This window comes from Neoarius graeffei, chromosome 4, assembly GCF_027579695.1.
Source record: "Neoarius graeffei isolate fNeoGra1 chromosome 4, fNeoGra1.pri, whole genome shotgun sequence".
Taxonomy (NCBI): domain Eukaryota; kingdom Metazoa; phylum Chordata; class Actinopteri; order Siluriformes; family Ariidae; genus Neoarius; species Neoarius graeffei.
In genome coordinates this window covers 111,628,771-111,648,548 of record NC_083572.1, presented here as the reverse complement: position 1 = coordinate 111,648,548, position 19,778 = coordinate 111,628,771, and the positions used below count along the sequence as shown (strand labels likewise).

The following is a 19,778-nucleotide window of genomic DNA, read 5'->3' as shown; positions in this document are numbered from 1 at the left end:
CTTCGGTCTGTGAACAAAGTTCTCTTGTTCCCCAGGTATCGGGGAGCGACGGTTGCTAACGTAAATGTGCCATCAGTCCAAGGGATCAATGTTTTATAAGTGTGTGTGTGTGAGAGCAGGTGGATGCTCTGCAGGGACACAGGGTGATAGACGTGGCATGTGGCAGTGGTGATGCTCAGACTCTGTGTTTGACGGATGACGACATGGTGTGGTCGTGGGGAGACGGTGATTACGGCAAGCTGGGACGAGGAGGCAGCGACGGCTGTAAAGTTCCCATGAAGGCAAGCAGCAACACTTTATTTACATCTATACACACACTAATCTATACCGTCTTCACACTCCTCCTTCTGTCTCTCTCTCTCTCTCTGTAGATCGACTCTCTGACAGGACTGGGTGTAGTGAAAGTGGAGTGCGGTTCTCAGTTCTCTGTCGCTCTCACCAAATCAGGAGCGGTGTACACATGGTAAACACACACACTACTGTGCAGAAGTCTTGGCACATGCAAAGAAATGATGTCAACCAAAAATGATTTAAAAATGATGTTTTCAACATAAACAAATACTGTAATCAGTAATCAGCGAGCCATAATAAATTAAAGTCAGTATTTGGTGTGAGACAACTCTGCTTTAAAAAAAAAAAAAAGTCTGAGGTCCAGTGAGTGCAGTTTTATGCGGAAATGATCTGTAGGTTTTCCTGAGCATCTTACAGAACCAGCCGCAGTTTTTCTGGACACGTTGACTGTCACACTCACTTCTTCATTTTACACCCAAAAAAAAAGTAGCCTTCGTTATGGTTTCTTTTTTAATCTGAAAAGTGCTCTCTTGGTCTCATCCATGCTGCTCGGACATATTACTAACTTTTTTTTTTTTTTTCCCCCCGTAACATTTAATTTTGTGCTGGAAAACAAAAGTTCAGAAGTCTAAAATGTTTTTTCATTTGTATGGAGAAAAAAATGGGGGGGGGCTAAGACTTTTGAACAGTACTGTATGTTAGAGCAGTGTGTGTGTGTTCTCAGGGGAAAAGGGGATTACCACAGGCTCGGTCACGGCTCAGACGATCACGTCCGCAGACCCCGGCAGGTCCAGGGCTTGCAGGGCAAAAAGGTCATCGCTATAGCAACCGGCTCCCTTCATTGCGTCTGCTGCACTGAGGACGGTAGGAGGTCCAAAACTCATCATGGGCTTTACGTTTAGATGTGTATGAGAAACATAACTGACTTACAAACGTACAGATAACGTCTGAGCAACCAATCAGCATTTAACAGCACCTCTAGCTCCGCCCCAAGCCTAAAACTAAGCACGTATTTTTGGTGTGTTTTTTCAGGAGAAGTGTATACATGGGGCGATAACGATGAGGGTCAGCTGGGAGACGGGAGCACCAACGCCATCCAGAGGCCCAGGCTAGTGGGAGCGCTGCAAGGCAAGAAGATCAACAGGGTGGCCTGTGGCTCCGCCCACACACTTGCTTGGTCCACCAGCAAACCCACCAACGCCGGCAAACTTCCTGCTCAGGTCCTCCGTGTGATGCTGCGTCTGAATTTGGTGTTCATCTGTACACTTGCACGGACAGTATAGCTCATTTCAAGCTGTGTGTGTGTGTGCGCATAACCCCAGGTCCCCATGGAGTATAATCACCTGCAGGAGATCAACATCATGGCCCTGAGGAACAGGCTGCTCCTGCTGCACCACATCTCCGAGCTCTTCTGCCCCTGCATTCCCATGTTCGACCTGGAGGGGCGTCTCGGTCAGACCGGACACGGCCCGTCGGTGGGCTTCGACACACTCCGGGGCATCCTCATCTCACAGGGCAAGGTCAGGAGGCCACGCACACCCCTGCAGCACATTTTAAAGGATATACGCACAACCTTTATTTTTAAATACATTTCTGAGTGGATAGTATCTCCATCCTTGTAGCAGACCGCTTTGTAGGCGCCCAATCTATGAATATCTCGCAAAACGCATCCAAATCTTTGCAGTTTGAACATGAATGCAATATAAATCCACCTTCTGTTGTGTTCCTGCACCGGCCAGCAACACATCTCCGTGGCATGGCGATAAATTAGCTCAGAATGGAGGATCGGAGTTGCAGTCAGCTCTGTGTTTTAGTCTAGCGGAAATGGCGATGAGACCGATAGACTTCCTGCGGTAACGTCACAGATGTCAGGGTCATTCACTCAGACCGCTACCTATATGAATCACTTTAATTAAAAAAATGACTATATTAGATTTATCGTTAACACTTAAATCTATTCCTGTGCCATTCTTGTGGTCTCAAGGCGTTTATAAACGAAAGTGAGGCCATGGCTCTGCGTATCTGCTTTAAATAATCACATAGAGTGCCATTACTTTTAAGCAGACTCTGTAGTAAAGTCTGTGTGTGTGTGTGGGGGGGGGGTGTATATTTTGTATTTATTAGTTAAGAGAATGAACATTTGGTGTTTTTGTTTTATTCTTTGTTCAGTAATCTGTACGTATTCGATCTCGCTCTGTTTGCAGGAGGCTGCGTTTCGTAAAGTTGTCCAGGCTACGATGGTGCGAGACCGCCAGCACGGACCAGTGGTGGAGCTCAACCGAATCCAGGTACCGGAACTAAAGGAGAAAGTAATTCCTACTATTAATATTAATGGAACAGCGTTGCAGTCTCTCAGCTCGCTCCTGAACTCTGATTGGTGGAGAATTGTACAGGTTTCTGTCCGCACACTTGTTCCAGTATGGTGTGTTTGAGTTTTCTGAGTAACTCAGAGTTCTGTTTAGTCAGAGGTTAATTTTCCTGGTAAAGTTCCCCCCCACCGTCTAAACAGCCCTGTTCTAATCAGCCGATTGGAGCGCCTGTTCCTTTAAATGATAATGAGCCACTGCTCACCCCTCCTCCTCGTTCCATCAGGCAGCACTGTCCTCATGAATGTTCATTCACAAAGGCAGCTCTGTAGTCATGAGTTAGCCTGGGCCCGCCCATCCTAAGTGTGACGCAACACGGGGGCCTGTTGCAAGCTTAGTCTGGCCAGGCAAGCTAGCTATCTCCAGCTCTTCCAAGCTCCCGAAAAATCGGGAGCCAATCAACTTTGAGCATCTCCAACGGCCCTGGGTAGAGGCGTGTTCAAGGCAGTGACGTAGTAGAACTGCGACCGGAAGCCATAGATTGTTTACAGAATCTATGCCGGAAGCGCTTCATTCACTAGAAACATTACGAACGTGGAGCAGCGGCAAGCCTTTGACACAGCGGTAGATGCTGTATTGAAAGCATTCAACGGGAAGTTCTCATTGAAAACGGAGTAAAGAGCAGCCCTGGAGGTATTTATCTTCTTCCTGTTACTCAAGCAGTTTCCGTCGCGTCACATACGTCAGAGGAAAGAGTGATGTGATTGGTTTAAGCTTCGTCACAGCCTTTTCTGGCTTCGACCAGTAGCAAACTGAGGCATTTCAGGGAGGCGGGTCAACCACGCCTTTGGGAAACGGTTAGGCTTAATATCTTTGCCAGACCAACGCTCGCAGAGCTTTGAAGTCGCGTTAGCCAGACTAGTCATGAGTGGAGATGCTCTGATAAGGGGGCGGGGTTCTTCTAATGATGTAGAAAATGGAGATGAATCTGAACGGCTTGTTGAGATCAGCTGTTTTCTGAAATGGACAGAACAAAAACAGACTGGAGTTTGTGGTTTGGTAGAATCCAGGTACCTCAATGTGGTATGAAGTTTTCATGATGTCCCTTTGATGGAAGGAGGAATGAAGCACCGCAACTGGAGACGACTCGTATAAATGTGAAATAAACATCTTCCAAAAAAAGTAAAACGCATAAAAGGAAAAGCAAAGAAACATGAAGAAAACAGGTCAAGAAAGAGAGAAAATACACAAGGAAAAAGGAAAGAAAGAGAGAGGGGAAAACTTGGAGAAAAAGAAACAGGAAAGAAAGAAAGGAAATGGAGATGAAGCAAAGAAAGCAAGCAAGCGAGAAGGACCAGAGAGAGAGAGAGAGAGAGAGAAAACACCAAAAGAAAAGGCAAAGAAAGAAAGGAAAAGCAAGTCAGAAAAAGGACCAGAGAGTGAGAGAGTGGTTTGGAGGGAGAAAGAGAAAAAAAAACAAAAAGCAAAGAAAGACCAGTGAGATGGAGAGGAACTTGGAGAAAGAAAAACAGACAAATAAAAGAGGAAGACAGAAATGGAGTACCATGGGACAAGGATGTCAAGAAAGGGAAAAGAAAAAGCAAAGAAAGAGGAAACGAAAATGTGAATGAAAATGGTGTGGAGAAAGAAAGTAAAGGAAAGAAACAAACAATTGAGCAGGAGAGGGGGGAATGTGGAGAAAGACTTCAGAAATGGAGAGGGAGGGAGAAGAAAAAAGAAATTAATTTTACGTAAAAAGCTCATCACGCATGTTTAACACGTTCATGTGCAGCGTCTGCTGTGAGTCCCTGTGAATGAGCCGTTATGGAAACGATAATGTATTAATATAAACCTGTGTGGCGCAGCTGCATTAGTCTCTCTCTCTCTCTCTCTCTCTCTCTCTCAGGTGAAACGTTCCCGCAGTAAAGGAGGTCTCGCCGGACCTGACGGTACCAAGTCCGTGTTTGGGCAGATGTGTGCTAAGATGATCTCCTTCAGCCCCGACAGCATGCTGCTGCCTCATCGCGTCTGGAAGGTCAAGTTCGTAGGTAAACACACGTATACTCTCCGATACATCGCATCGGGGCGAGTAACACCAAAATAATAAACGATTGCTAACTGGGATGTTTTGTTTGGAACAGGAAAGGTAGTTTAAAATGATCTACAGTATCTCTGATTTCTCCAACACCTCCTAGTTTCTACCGTAGGTAACGGTAAAGGGCCAGTCTTTACAGATATGATCGCTGATATCTGTCTAGAGCAATATTTAACAAGAAGCTAATAATGTTTTTAAATGTCAAGTACGGGCGAGCATAGCGCTTATTTACACCTGATTTTCAAAGCTAGCATGAAGCAGGAGTTTACGAAGTTCAGAAGCTGGTGTGTAATTAAAAATCAAGTACAAACGCTCATGCAGAGTGAAGAACCAAGTAGAAGTATGAAGCAGGAGTATAAAAAATACATTTAAAAGCTAGTATGAAGCTAGAATGGAGCTGAGATTCAAGAAAGTGAAGGTAGCTTGAAGTAAAAGGTCAACAAGGTATGAAGTTGGCAAAAAGCAGGAAATAATAATAGTTTATTACTTGTATAGCGTATTTTACGTGCATATGTGATCAAATGCGCTTAAAATATTGTATATAAATTAAATAAGAATACAAATATAAATGAAATATCTTCAGGATAATATAAAAACTGTAAAAATATTCCTAAGCTGTAGAATATATTACCGTATTTTCTGGACTATAGAGCGCACCTGTATATAAGCCGCATCCGCTCTATTTAAAAAAAAAAAGATGTACAAGCCGTGCCGGGCTATAAGCCGCAGATATCTATGGTGAAAAATGAGATATTTACTGCATGTACAGAATGATTTTGTACTGTAAATGTACATGTATGTACCTGAACAGATTCTTTCCGAACAGTGCCTTTTAACACGGCAGCAACTTTGCTGATTAAAACGGAACAGAACTAAGAGAAAATAACTGGTATTTATTTACCTTCATTTCTCCTGTGTTTGAAACCACAAGTCACTTTAATCATCTTCGCTGGATTTGAAAATAATTACCAGTTAGTAATTTGTCGTGCGTGTTCTATCTGCTAAAGATCTGCTAATTCTTCTTTGCATTGATTTTTCGTCTATCTTATTTTTGATTCTACTTCCGGTTAGAGCGCCCCTAGCGGTGGAAGAAAAATCCACAGAATAGCCACACCTTTGTATAAGCCGCATGGTTCAAAACCTAGGAAAAAAGTAGCGGCTTATAGTCCAGAAAATACGGTATATAAATCATATAAAATTCCAAAACATATCAGTTATTAAAAGCTAAATTAAAGTAACGGGTTTTTAGGTAAATATTTAAAAATTACAAAGTTCAAACGTTAGCACAGAGCTCAATATCAGTAGTTTGAAACTTGCATAAAGCAGTTGTTTACGAAGTTCAAAAGTTAGCATAGAGCTAAAAAGCGACAACGTATGAAGCTAGAATAGAGAACTAAGAATCGTCAAACTATGAAGCAAAAAAAAATCAACCAAATACGCAGCTAGAGTAAATCTGGAACATACAAAGTATGATGTTACAGTCGAGCTAGGTGATAACAGGGCTTTCCACAAGCGCCGGCTGCCGGCCATACAGCCGACTACACAATTAAGTCCAGCCGGCTACTTTAATGACTATTATTATTGTAGCCCACAGGCTCTAAATATTAATTTTTGATTTTAATAAAATTAAATGTTTATCTAACGGACTGACAATAATGTCAAACTGAACCGCACTCATTTAAGTTGTGATTCGCGCTGTTTGTACCGATAATAACCACAAATTCCTCGCCGACTTCGTTGACCAAGGGAGAGTAACTCATCCGCGGCCCGACATGCGGTGTGTGCGCACACTCGGCGGAGGCAGTAGTGTGTCGGAGGGAACAGAAGCAGAGATGACGCTTATTTTGTCTCCGGTAAACCAGTCTTCTCTCGTTCAATTACGTGCTGGCATCAAAAGACACCGTTGGTTGTGAATGAAACCAAACTGAGTGGTTGGAGTGTATTTTCATACACAAATGGAGAAATGTTGGCTGAGTGTGTAATTGTGTCGCCCCACTGCAGACCGTTGTCGTTGTTAATTCATAGCATGCTCAGCTGCGTGAATGTGTCATGCACCGAAAATAAGAGATTTACAAGCCAGGAACGCATCATGATGCAATATGTGAGCTTGTATAGCCTATTACTGATTATTTTCGGTACGCAAATCAGTTTTCATTGGTGCATTAGTGTCTAATGAATAAAAAAGATGCAAAATGTTGTAGCTATAATAATAGAGCAAATGTCTGAGAAATTAATATAGCTTGTCTATTATGCAGGCATACTTAAAATAATAATAATATGAACGGTTTTTGAATAATGCTCTCCTGCAATAAATAAATGGTCTGTGGAAAATGCATTTAATCCTGGGAACTGCGTGCACAGGAGTTTTTGTGTTTACTCCCCCCGGCTGGCTACTTATTTGCCATGGCTGGCTAGTATGAGCCTTAGTGGAAAGCCCTGTGATAAACTATGAAGTTAGCGTAAAGCAAGAATATCCAACGTTCAATAGCTAGCTAGCGCTAATCAGAGTACGAAGCGAACAGAAAGCAGGAGTATCTGAAAGTGGGTGTCGGCTGTTAACAGGACCTGCATTGTCAAGGTTTGTTTGCCTTTTATGGGCGACTTCTAATACGATGTCATTCCTGATCATCAGACCTGGTGGTCTTCACAGAAATCCCAAACCTGTAAATAGATGGAGAGAAAACCAGAGAGAGCAAGAAGCGTGTTGTCGGCACTGAGAGTCTGAGATAAGTACAGAATTTCGTGTGTGTGTGTGTAGGTGAGTCTGTAGACGACTGTGGAGGAGGTTACAGTGAGTCCATAGCGGAGATGTGTGAGGAGCTCCAGAACGGTCTCACTCCTCTGCTCATCGTCACGCCGAACGGCCGAGACGAGTCGGGCGCGAACAGAGACTGCTTCCTGCTCAACCCCACCGCCAAAAGTCCACTCCACATGAGCATGTTCCGCTTCTTAGGTACACACTCAACACACACACACACACACACACACTGCCACGGGTCTGGTTTCTGTTGCTTCTGAAGGTTAGTCCAAGTGTGTGTGTGTGTGTGTGTAGGAGTACTCCTGGGTATCGCGATCCGTACAGGAAGTCCTCTCAGTCTATACCTCGCCGAACCTGTATGGAAGCAGCTCGCCGGCATGAACCTCACCATCGCGGATCTCAGTGAGGTACGACTCCGTTACGACTGTTCATACACAAGTTTTAACAGAATACACGTGTTTCATTCATTTGGTGTGATAGCATGTGATATTGTTCGCATCTCGCTTATCCTACGTGTATTACGTCACTCTACCCAATGGAGAATGAGCGTTGAATATGGTTTACGATATCGCATGGTTGTCAAGACATGACGTCACGCATCGGAGACGTAAAACTTCCGCTCTAGCGAGCGAGCGACTGACAATTTATAAACGAACATGGCCGCCAGGTTTGCTTCGTTAAATACGGAAGATTCTGAGAGAATTTTGAAAGAGAAAGACGCGTTGAACACTGAAAGGAATGTGTATGGATGAGAGTACTGTCTGGCTTTTTTTCGTGGTCTGTCAGATGTATTCCATTCAGCGAGCGTGATACTGAACGAGTCGAAGACGAGTCGCTGAATGGAATACATCTGATAGACCACGAAAAAAAGCCAGTCAGTATTATTTAATTATATAATCTCGCGTTATGAAGTGCTATGTATTTCACTTATAGTGTATGAAATACAAGTTATAGTGACAGACCAGGTGTTATAACGCGTTATGACATGAGTGCCTACAGTTGTTCTTATGAACACGCATCAAATTGCGTTATGCATTGCATATACACATGCTTTATAAAGTGTGGGTTCTTGATGCAGATGTTATAGCGCACATTAAAACAGACCCATTCTGTAACCTGACTCTGTTACACTTATAACTACTACTAGACCTTGTGTTATAATGCATTACAACATGTTCTGACGTTTTGAAGACGTTTTCTTGCCGATGTGCTGTGCTTATAGCTACTTATAACACACATTAAGCAGGAATATACTGTATGATGTCCGTGTGATGCATCTGACTACTTGTAATGATTATTACCTGGTGTTATAATGCAGTATAATATGAGTGTTCACACACGTGTTCTTATGAACCGGTATTATTAATGTGTTCTGTATTCTGACATTATGAAGTAGAGGTCTGCGCGGGTCGGATTTTTCAGTCCCGCCCGCGCCCGCATTGTGTAGTCCCGCTCGCGCCCGCAAAGAATTATGATTTTCAGTCCCGCTCCCGCCCGCGCCTGCCATATTTTGTCCCGCTCCCGCCCGCAAATCCCGCATGATGCAGACGTTCGCGTTATTTCTCATGAAAGTTCTTGTCTTGACACAGCGTGATGGTGCCCCGCCCCCTACTTTGAGTGGATTTGAGCATAAATATCTACAGCTCACATTCACGTTTGTTATTATTTACCTTGTTTCTGAATTCAGCATGTAGTGTCTCTAATAATAATAATAATAATAATAATTAGTGCTGTCAAGCGATTAAAATATTTAATCGCAAATCGCACATTTTTATCACATGAGAAACCATTGTAATTCTCTGATCAGCATAAAGTGAATGGGCTTGCTTTGTACCAATTTTTTTTTATTTTTTTTTATTGCAAAGCAGAGCTAGTAAGAGAAGTGAATTGATTTACTGCTTGAGTTAGTCTACAACTCTAATCAGAGAGACAGGTTACACAGTGACGGTAGGCTTGACTCAATGCTATCCCAGAAATCCTTCCTGTAATATGCAAATTTGGCCGCCTCTGATTGGACAGCCAAATTTGCATATTACAGGAAGGATTTCTGGGATAGCATTGAGTCAAGCCTACCGTCACTGTGTAACCTGTCTCTCTGATTAGAGTTGTAGACTAACGCAAGCAGTAAATCACTTCACTCATGGTTCTCTTGCTAGCTGGGTGTGAACTGCGAGTCATTAGAGTGATCAAAGGATTTCCCGTTAGGGTGATCAATGGCAAATTTAAGATGCCATTCCTCACTCAATCTGGCAATCTGACACTCTCTGCAAATTTAGGCATCTTAAAATGTTTTTATTAATGCTAAATAAAATATCCAGCACAAATTATATATGATAGATATAAATTAATAATTTATAAATTTTATTTCAAACACGTTTTTAGTTAGCGGGACTGCAGCTGATCACCGCTCCCGCGCGCATATGTGCGCTCCTGCCTGCGCGCGCATATGTGCACTTCCGGTCCCGCCCGCAATGAGCTTTCAAAATTTGTCCCGCGCCGCACTGCTTTGCGGCGAGTCCCGTGAGTCCCACGGGAGTGCAGGGCTCTATTATGAAGTCCGTTCCACGTGCATGCAACTAAGAATACACAGGAGTGTTAATCCAGACTTATTCCAGATGTTATAACGTATTATAAAGGCTTTAAGTTCAGAGGAAGTGTGACACCTTATGACTCGTTTATGACCACAGGTTCAATTCTGCATCTGAAATGTGTCTCAGGATAAATTTAGATCACTCCGACCCTGGTTAATAGAAAGGAAGGTGGAACGTCTGTGTGTGTGTGTGAGAGAGAGAGAGAGCGAGCATGTTCTCCTGAGTCCACGCAGTAGTCATGAGATGCTGAAACATGTAGATGAGCGTTTTCCCAAGTGCACCGTGGCCTTTTACTCACAGAGCTGTTCTTGTTCACGGCCTCGTGCCTCAAGCTGTCAGAAGGTTTAACAAAAAAGTGTCTCCAGCACAAGACCACACACACACGTACGCACGCCTGAGTGGGAAGAATCTGAACCTGTGCTGCAAAAAACGATCTCTTGTTGAGAGAAAATATCTTTAATATGGGTGAATTTATCTATTATTTCTTATTAGAAGTTTACTAAAACTCAAATATAAGATTATTTAGCTTACTTTGAGACGCTTTTACTAATTTCAAGCCTTAAATTTTTTTATTCTATTGGCAGATAATTTTGAGCAAAATTATCTGCCAATAGAATAAGAAAATTTAAGGCTTGAAATTAGTAAAAGCGTCTCAAAGTAAGCTAAATCTTATATTTGAGTTCTAGTAAACTTCTAATAAGAAATAATAGATAAATTCACCCATATTAAAGATATTTTCTCTCAACAAGAGATCGTTTTTTGCAGTTTGGGAATCGGCAATAAGGTTAAGGTTGATCCCCAAGTGTGAGTTTTTTTTTTTTTTTTGTCCCCCCCCCCCCCCCCCCCCCCCCCTTGTGCTCCTACACATAATTGTCAGTGATTGTAATTTTTATTTATTAAAGAACATGTCGTACCTTTTTATCCATTTATAGTTATTTTTAGCATCCATTAAATGAACCAAGTCCTGTTCTCACGTCCATTACAGTAGCTATAGAGTTGTAGAGTTGTTCCCTCACCAGCATCTTTTCGTTTTCCCCCTCTCTTGAAGTTAATAAGACAAAATAAGTAGCTTGAGGGTGGTTTTGTTTGTTTGTACCAAGAAAATGCCAGAAGCGTAAACTTCTCTGTCCTGAAGATGTCTGAAAACTTTACCTGTGACAGTTACAAAGCACTGACATTGGAGACTCCTTCCATCAATGCTATCAGTGTTTAAAACAATAAAATAAAATCTCCTTTCAGCAAACATCACCATATCAACAATTACACCATGATTATTTTTTAATCCTTTACTGTTTTAACTCATTACAACAGTCTGGCTGGGTGTCTGTGTCTACTCGGGTCTAATCATCTGTCTGTCTCGTTGTCTGTAAACAGTGTAGCTTATCTTCTATCTATTCATCCGTATGTTTCTTTCCGTCTGTCTGTTTACTTGTCTGTGGATAGTCTACAGTAAATAATCCGTCTGTGTTGATCTAGTCGTATGTTTATCCTACTCATTTGTCTTTCCATGTGTACATCTGTGTCTGTCTGTCCATTTACTCATCCATCTATCTACTCCTGTCTGTATGCCCACCTATTGATCTGTCTATCCACTCGTCTGTCTGTCTGTCTGTCTGTCTGTTGATGTGTCGCTACATATCTTTGTGCCAGTTTGAGTTTATTCAGCTCCTTATTAACACCCATAAAAGTTTTACAAAGTAAATCGATAAACGGCCCTCATTTAGAAAGTACCTTCATGATTATTTGCTGCCTTTCAGTCACAGAATACGGTACATTCACAACGAAATGGAGTCGTGCGTGAGCTGACGAGGCGCGGAGCACCGAGACTGACTGGAATAACGGTTTTATTCTCTCCAGTCACTGGATTTGAGAAATGTGGAATTTTTATTTTTTGCAAATTTGATAAAAACTTTATATAAAACGTCCAAAAATCATTTCCACTTATGCCGCTTTTCCACTACCAACACGGCTGAGTCGGGCTGAGCCGTGCCGTGCTGAGTCGAGCTGAGTGGGGCTGTTGGAGTTGCATTTCGACTACAACCGCGCTGAACCGTGCTGGCTGGAAGTGGGTGGACACATTGGGTGGAGTTAGCGAAAGTGGGTGGACGTCACGTGATGTCGTTAGGCAGCGCAAACAGTGACATCAGTGAGCTTTTAAGCGGTAGTCTCACGACCCGGATAGTAAACAATAAACATGGAGGACATGGAGTCGTTAGTGTTGCTGGTCTTGGTGCTGTGGCTTGTTGTCACGGACAACGCCAACAGATACTGGCAAGAGCGTGTAGATGAGGCGAGGCGCATAAGGCTTCAGAAATTCTCGTAATTATTCTTCTTCCGGGTTTACGGTGTTTACAGATCCCAGCGTGCTCGCGGGGCGTGTGTGGGCGTGTGAGGACACTCCTCCTCACCAATCAGTGCACAGGGGAGTGTCTCCTCACGCCCCTAGCCCCACTCGGCTCGGTTTGGCTCGCTTCAGCCCCACTCCAAAACCGTGCGAGTTTTGGGTGCTGAGCAGGGCTGAAGCGAGCTGAGTCGTGCTGCTCTGAGGTAGTCGAAACGCGAGCCGTGTCGGGCTGAAGTGAGCTGAAAAAGGGTAGTGGAAAAGGGCCAATAGAGTGTAAACAAACCGTCGAAATGACAGGAGCAATTTGTGAAAAATGTGGTGATGGTAATTCTTGAAAAATAAAAAACGATGCATTCTTACCATCAACAACTTTTATTCCATATTCTATGGGGTTTTGTATTTTTTTCCGGGGGGTTCTTCTTCAGGGTTTTTTGATAGTTGGCAAACCAACTTCAAGGTGCATTACTGCCACCGACTGGGCTGGAGTGTGGAACGGGAGTTATTTTTGGGGGCGTGACTATATTATTTTAGCTATTTTTGTTCCTTTTAAATACTTTTTACAGTTTCTTGGGGTTTTGTTTTCGAGTCGAGTTTTTATTTTGTCCTCGGTTGGTTCAGTAACGCACCGCCATTTTGTTTTTCTCTACTCGCAGTATATGAGCTGATATCCTAGTAGTAGAGTAGCCAATCAGAGTGCACGATTGCTCATATCCAGTGAATGTGGAGAGAATAATAATTTATTTGATGGTATCCACTTTTTTTTTTTTTTTTTTTTGCATGAACTGAAAATGAAATGCTCCTCTTTGTTAGGAGTTGGCCCAAATTTGAAGCCATGCTGTATTCAAACTGTGTGCGTGTGTGATCCAGGTGGATAAGGACTTTATCCCTGGCCTGATGTATATTAGAGATAACGAGGCCTCAGCCGAGGAGTTTGAAGCGATTCCTCTGCCCTTCACTGTTCCTAATGCCTGCGGTCAGGAGGTCCAGCTCAGCTCCAAACACTCCCACATCAGCCTGGAGAACCGGGCCGAGTACGTCCGCCTCGCCATCAACTACAGGTGAGGACACGGCCCCGATCACGCACAAATGAGGTTTATAAATCGGAGTTAATCCTGATTTCCTAAGTCCTTGGTTTGTTTGTTTCTTTCAGACTTTCCTTTGTGCTTTCACTTTCACATTTTTCCCCACGTAGTCAGTGTTTCTGTAACATCAGTGAATAAATAAATCTCCATTTCATCCACTTTAGCTGTAAGTGTTAAGTTTTCCTCCATTCTGAGCACTGAGGAGGTTTCGTTTTTTCAGGCTGCATGAGTTTGATGAGCAGGTGGCTGCGGTGAGAGAGGGAATGGCTCGGGTCGTGCCTGTTCCTCTCCTCTCACTCTTCACTGGGTACGAGCTGGAGACCATGGTGAGAACACACACGCACACTTCTGACTCATGATTGATCGTCATATCGAACCCTGAAATCGTTTTGATTTCTCTACTGAAATAACACCAGGCTTGTGATGTCATTTTGTTGCCATGACTACGACATATTTACATATCGACCGTTAAAACACTCATTTGCAGAAGGTATTCTGACATGAGGGACAATAGCAAAACTTCACACCCCATATTTAACTGAAGATCATGCACAGCTCCACTCGCTGTAGAATGTCCGTAGGGGCGGAGTCAAACCGCATCCAGCTCCTCCTACCTGGGCGGTGTTATTTCAGTGTGTCGTTGTGGGGGTTGGGCTTTTACGAGTAGTTGCCTCAGGTTCAGATCCAGCTCCACCCTGGGACTTTTTGTGCTGGATCGAGGGTTATGTTGGGTCATGTGATCATGACCTGTTTTTTAATTGGTTGGTTTTTAATACATCAGAAATGAAATTTGAAATGAAGTACTTTGGAAAGTTGTTAAAACATCCAGCAATTTGTTTTTAAATCTGAATTTTGTACATCAGATGTATGCAGTGTGACATTGCTTAAAAAAAAAAAGAGAGAAATTTAAACATGCCTTCAGTAATCTGTGAAAGAAGAAATTTGCAGCTAACTAAATAAAACGCGTCTGTGGTCGAGTGCATGATTTATCTCAACGCCTAGTCATCTTTAAAAAAAAAATACAAATAAATAAATTCATCACGCTTTTTGGAAACTTCCACAATCAATTACATTTGTTTATCTAAAACCCAGTCAGTAGTGGGCGCTCCTGTCCTTACATTATGCCTAGTTGCCATGGTTACACCAGTAGCACCAGGGTACTGCAGTATGGAGACATAAACAGTGTAGCTAGCTATAGCCTGTAAACAAAACCATATGTTTGACCACAAATTGGATGTTTACATCAAATTTAAAAAAAATCAGACTGGAAATTGTATCAGAATCCCTGAATTTAAACTCCGCCTACTTCGTATTGTTCAGTTGCTCCGCCTCCTGTCACTGTCGATAGTGCGAGCGCTGAGTGACGGTACGGCGATCTCCACACCTCACAATCCGAGCCGTGTTTTTCAGGTATGTGGCAGTCCGGACATCCCGCTCCACCTGCTGAAGTCCGTCGCCACGTATAAAGGGGTGGAGCCAACCGCGCCACTCATCCAGTGGTTCTGGGAGGTGATGGAGTCCTTCTCCAACACGGAGCGCTCGCTCTTCCTCAGGTTTGTGTGGGGACGAACACGTCTGCCCAGGACCATCGCAGATTTCCGTGGACGAGACTTCGTTGTGCAGGTGAGCGTTTTAAACCTCGATAACACGAATCGTAAAAGACTTGATCACCGGAATTTGTTTGGATTCATTATTTTGGATGTTTTAAATGTGTTAATTATTTTGTACAAGTTTGCAGGTACATCAGGCAACATGTGAACTGGTGCCTTTTGCTGCTTTGGATTTTTGAAAAAAAAAAAAGTGTTTTTCAAATTTTTACATAAAAAATAGATTTTGACTGAGTTTCTAAGAGCAATGTTCGTTTCCGGAGCGTATATCCAAAACTATTCATGATACGGATTTGAAACTTGGTATACACGTGAACAAGGTGGTGTAGATGTGCCTTTTCGTACTAAGAAATTTGATTGAATTTGTTTCCTTGTAAATAATTTCAGACTTAGTCTCTCAGGTTAGTCTTAGGGGTAGGCTTTGTTTCCGGAGCAGAACTTGAAAACTGTGAGTGGTATGGTGTTGAAAGTTGGTGTGTGTTGGTTAAGTAATGTATCTGTGCCTTTTGATACTAAGAAATGTGAGAAATGTTAATTTTTAGCTCACCAGGACCAAAGGTCCAGTGGGTTAATGCCATGGGCTGCTGAGGTCAGTGTAAAGAGGTCGGGTTAGTTTCCTGCAGCAGAACTTGAAAAATGTGACAAATAATATCTTGAAACTCGATATGTAGGGCGGGGGATATAGATGACTTGGTATATAGTCGGTATGCAGGGCGGGCGGGGGATAGAGACGACTCGGGATATAGTCGGTATGCAGGGCGGGCGGGGGATAGAGACGACTCGGGATATAGTCGGTATGCAGGGCGGGCGGGGGATAGAGACGACTCGGGATATAGTCGGTATGCAGGGCGGGCGGGGGATAGAGACGACTCGGGATATAGTCGGTATGCAGGGCGGGCGGGGGATAGAGACGACTCGGGATATAGTCGGTATGCAGGGCGGGCGGGGGATAGAGACGACTCGGGATATAGTCGGTATGCAGGGCGGGCGGGGGATAGAGACGACTCGGGATATAGTCGGTATGCAGGGCGGGCGGGGGATAGAGACGACTCGGGATATAGTCGGTATGCAGGGCGGGCGGGGGATAGAGACGACTCGGGATATAGTCGGTATGCAGGGCGGGCGGGGGATAGAGACGACTCGGGATATAGTCGGTATGCAGGGCTGGCGGGCGGGGGATAGAGACGACTCGGGATATAGTCGGTATGCAGGGCTGGCGGGCGGGGGATAGAGACGACTCGGGATATAGTCGGTATGCAGGGCTGGCGGGCGGGGGATAGAGACGACTCGGGATATAGTCGGTATGCAGGGCTGGCGGGCGGGGGATAGAGACGACTCGGGATATAGACGGTATGCAGGGCTGGCGGGCGGGGGATAGAGACGACTCGGGATATAGCAGGTATGCAGGGCTGGCGGGCGGGGGATAGAGACGACTCGGGATATAGCAGGTATGCAGGGCTGGCGGGCGGGGGATAGAGACGACTCGGGATATAGCAGGTATGCAGGGCTGGCGGGCGGGGGATAGAGACGACTCGGGATATAGCCGGTATGCAGGGCTGGCGGGCGGGGGATAGAGACGACTCGGGATATAGCCGGTATGCAGGGCGGGCGGGGGATAGAGACGACTCGGGATATAGTCGGTATGCAGGGCGGGCGGGGGATAGAGACGACTCGGGATATAGTCGGTATGCAGGGCGGGCGGGGGATGTAGACGACTCGGGATATAGTCGGTATGCAGGGCGGGCGGGGGATGTAGACGACTCGGGATATAGCCGGTATGCAGGGCGGGCGGGGGATAGAGACGACTCGGGATATAGCCGGTATGCAGGGCGGGCGGGGGATAGAGACGACTCGGGATATAGTCGGTATGCAGGGCGGGCGGGGGATGTAGACGACTCGGGATATAGCCGGTATGCAGGGCGGGCGGGGGATAGAGACGACTCGGGATATAGTCGGTATGCAGGGCGGGCGGGGGATAGAGACGACTCGGGATATAGTCGGTATGCAGGGCGGGCGGGGGATAGAGACGACTCGGGATATAGTCGGTATGCAGGGCGGGCGGGGGATAGAGACGACTCGGGATATAGTCGGTATGCAGGGCGGGCGGGGGATAGAGACGACTCGGGATATAGCCGGTATGCAGGGCGGGCGGGGGATAGAGACGACTCGGGATATAGCCGGTATGCAGGGCGGGCGGGGGATAGAGACGACTCGGGATATAGTCGGTATGCAGGGCGGGCGGGGGATAGAGACGACTCGGGATATAGCCGGTATGCAGGGCGGGCGGGGGATAGAGACGACTCGGGATATAGTCGGTATGCAGGGCGGGCGGGGGATAGAGACGACTCGGGATATAGTCGGTATGCAGGGCGGGCGGGGGATAGAGACGACTCGGGATATAGTCGGTATGCAGGGCGGGCGGGGGATAGAGACGACTCGGGATATAGTCGGTATGCAGGGCGGGCGGGGGATAGAGACGACTCGGGATATAGCCGGTATGCAGGGCGGGCGGGGGATAGAGATGACTTGGTATTTGGGGACAAAGATAAACTGATTTAGATTTTGAGATCAAAAGGTGTCAGGTCAAGGTCACTGTGAGGTCAAATGTCTGTCCGAAAACCTTGTGAACACAATATCTCCAAGGCTGATGCAAGTAATTTCACCAGGTCAAGATTACTGTGAGGTCAAATGTCTATCCTCAAATCACAACTTAATAAGGCGTGTAGTCTACCGGGCGGAGGCATCCCCATCAACGCCGTTGGCGTCGAGTTCTATCTAGTTTGTTTTCTGAACCATTCTGTGTAAACTCTAGAGACTGTCGTGTGAAAACCCCAGGAGGAGATCCGCAGTTTCTGAAATACCAGTTTCAAACCAGTCCATCTGGCTCAAACCAACACCCATACCACAGTGAAAGAACGTCCCGCAAAAATTGAGATCAGTGTTCCCCATTCTGTTTGAACATTGTGAACATTAACTGAAGCTCCTGATCTGTGAGATTTGATGCGTCGAGCGATCGGCTGATTCGAGAACCGCAGAAAACAGAACAGCAGGTGGATGGGTGTTCCTAATAAAGTGGCTGGAGTTGGAGTGGATGAACTTGTATGCTTGTTTGTGAAGGAGTGCTTGGACCCCGCTGATCGCTGCTGTATTCTTTATTATTGATGTGGCTGATGTTTAACTTTTTATCTGTTTTAATGGTACATGAAACTGTGTTTATTTTCCAAGAAGTGCTTGGACACTGACTGCTGCTTCATAATAAGAACGCGTCAGTTTTGTGACCTGGCATCCTCGGAACACCTTAACGATGCTGACGAAAACGCGTATTCGTAACTCGTCTAGTTAAAAATCTACCTTGTTTAACAGTAGCTATAATTCTGGGACTGCAGTGATGATGTTGGTGATTTAAACCCCCAGGTGTTGGATAAGTACAACCCTCCGGACCACTTCCTGCCAGAGTCGTACACGTGCTTCTTCCTGCTCAAGCTGCCCCGGTACTCGTGTAAACTGGTCCTGGAGGAGAAACTGAAGTACGCCATACACTTCTGCAAATCCATCGACACTGACGACTACGCTCGCATCGCTCTGAGTGGAGAACCTGCCGCCGATGACTCCACCGACGACTCGGACAACGACGACGCCGACTCCTTCGCCTCCGACTCCACGCAGGACTACCTGACGGCGCACTGACGCACGCACTGAGGCCGAGAGTCGTCAAACATGCTGCCGAGAGAAAGAAGAAAAAAAAAAACACTAAAGAAATCTAAAGATGTCTGTTTTAATCTCACACACACATGTATCTGTATTACCACGACTAAAATCTTTGTGCAATTAGCTTTAAAAGCACTATAAGCTGGTGAAGAAAAAAAACTTGATTATTTTTTTTTTAGTTTATTTTAAAAAAAACAAACAAAAAAACCTAGAGCCAGAATGGACTCTGTTTGGTTTTTGTTTGATTGTAGACGTTGTGTTTGTATTATTTTGGACCGTGTAGCCTAGCACTGTGCTGACGACCCCTGATGGACTCGCTCTATCGTTTCAACGATCCAACCAACTGCTTCTTCATCTCCCCGGACATGTGCAGTGTTTCCTGTTTCCCTGAATAGCCTCGAACACGAGCGCGAGTCGCCCTCGCTCTGATCAGTCGGTGTTACCTGGAGCTCAGTCAGGGGTTGTTTTCAGGGCGTCGGTCGCTGTATTCAGCTTCCTCCAACCTCAACCCCACCTTCAGCCCCACCCTCCTTTGTGTCCATGTGTGTGTTCGGCTTCCTGACAAACTGTAAATAACGTTATTGTGCCATGTGTTCATAAGACGTCTCATTCCGATGTAATAATGTTAATAAACTTCTGTTTAAAATAAATATTAAACTGAAATGTTTCTGATTCGGGTTCATTTTCTGTCACTGCAGCGACAAAACCGCAGGTTTATATTCTACATTTAAAGTTCTATCATGCTAGCTGAAGGGGATATATCTGATGGACCATGAAAAAAAAAGCCATTATTATTATACACATTTTCTTTTCCAGTGTTTTTTTTTTTTTTTTTTTTAATGTCCGTTGGTATGTTTTTCTCTTGTAATCAGAGGGAAACCGTCGGCGCCCTCTAGGCGTTCAGAGATACAAACATATCAGCATTTCAAATGTTTTTTATATTTAATTTCTTTCATAATTTCATGATAATTCTTTTCTAATTCGGCCTCATTTTCT

General features: G+C 44.7%; 1 protein-coding gene across 5 annotated transcripts in view; it reads left to right on the top strand.

The window, feature by feature from the left end:
• herc2 (HECT and RLD domain containing E3 ubiquitin protein ligase 2) overlaps window positions 1–19,445 on the top strand; it is a 162,759-nt gene extending 143,314 nt beyond the window's left edge. For all 5 annotated transcript variants that reach the window (XM_060920184.1, XM_060920187.1, XM_060920183.1 and 2 more), the window contains exons 82-94: window positions 120–281; window positions 372–463; window positions 1,016–1,155; window positions 1,324–1,511; window positions 1,614–1,811; window positions 2,496–2,579; window positions 4,504–4,645; window positions 7,451–7,645; window positions 7,745–7,857; window positions 13,253–13,443; window positions 13,688–13,793; window positions 14,878–15,090; window positions 18,489–19,445. In XM_060920184.1, the coding sequence (XP_060776167.1) occupies window positions 120–281; window positions 372–463; window positions 1,016–1,155; window positions 1,324–1,511; window positions 1,614–1,811; window positions 2,496–2,579; window positions 4,504–4,645; window positions 7,451–7,645; window positions 7,745–7,857; window positions 13,253–13,443; window positions 13,688–13,793; window positions 14,878–15,090; window positions 18,489–18,761 (2,097 nt within the window). In that variant the 3' untranslated portion in view covers window positions 18,762–19,445. The remainder of the gene's footprint in view (window positions 1–119; window positions 282–371; window positions 464–1,015; window positions 1,156–1,323; window positions 1,512–1,613; window positions 1,812–2,495; window positions 2,580–4,503; window positions 4,646–7,450; window positions 7,646–7,744; window positions 7,858–13,252; window positions 13,444–13,687; window positions 13,794–14,877; window positions 15,091–18,488) is intronic.
• The last annotated feature ends 333 nt before the right edge of the window (window positions 19,446–19,778 follow it).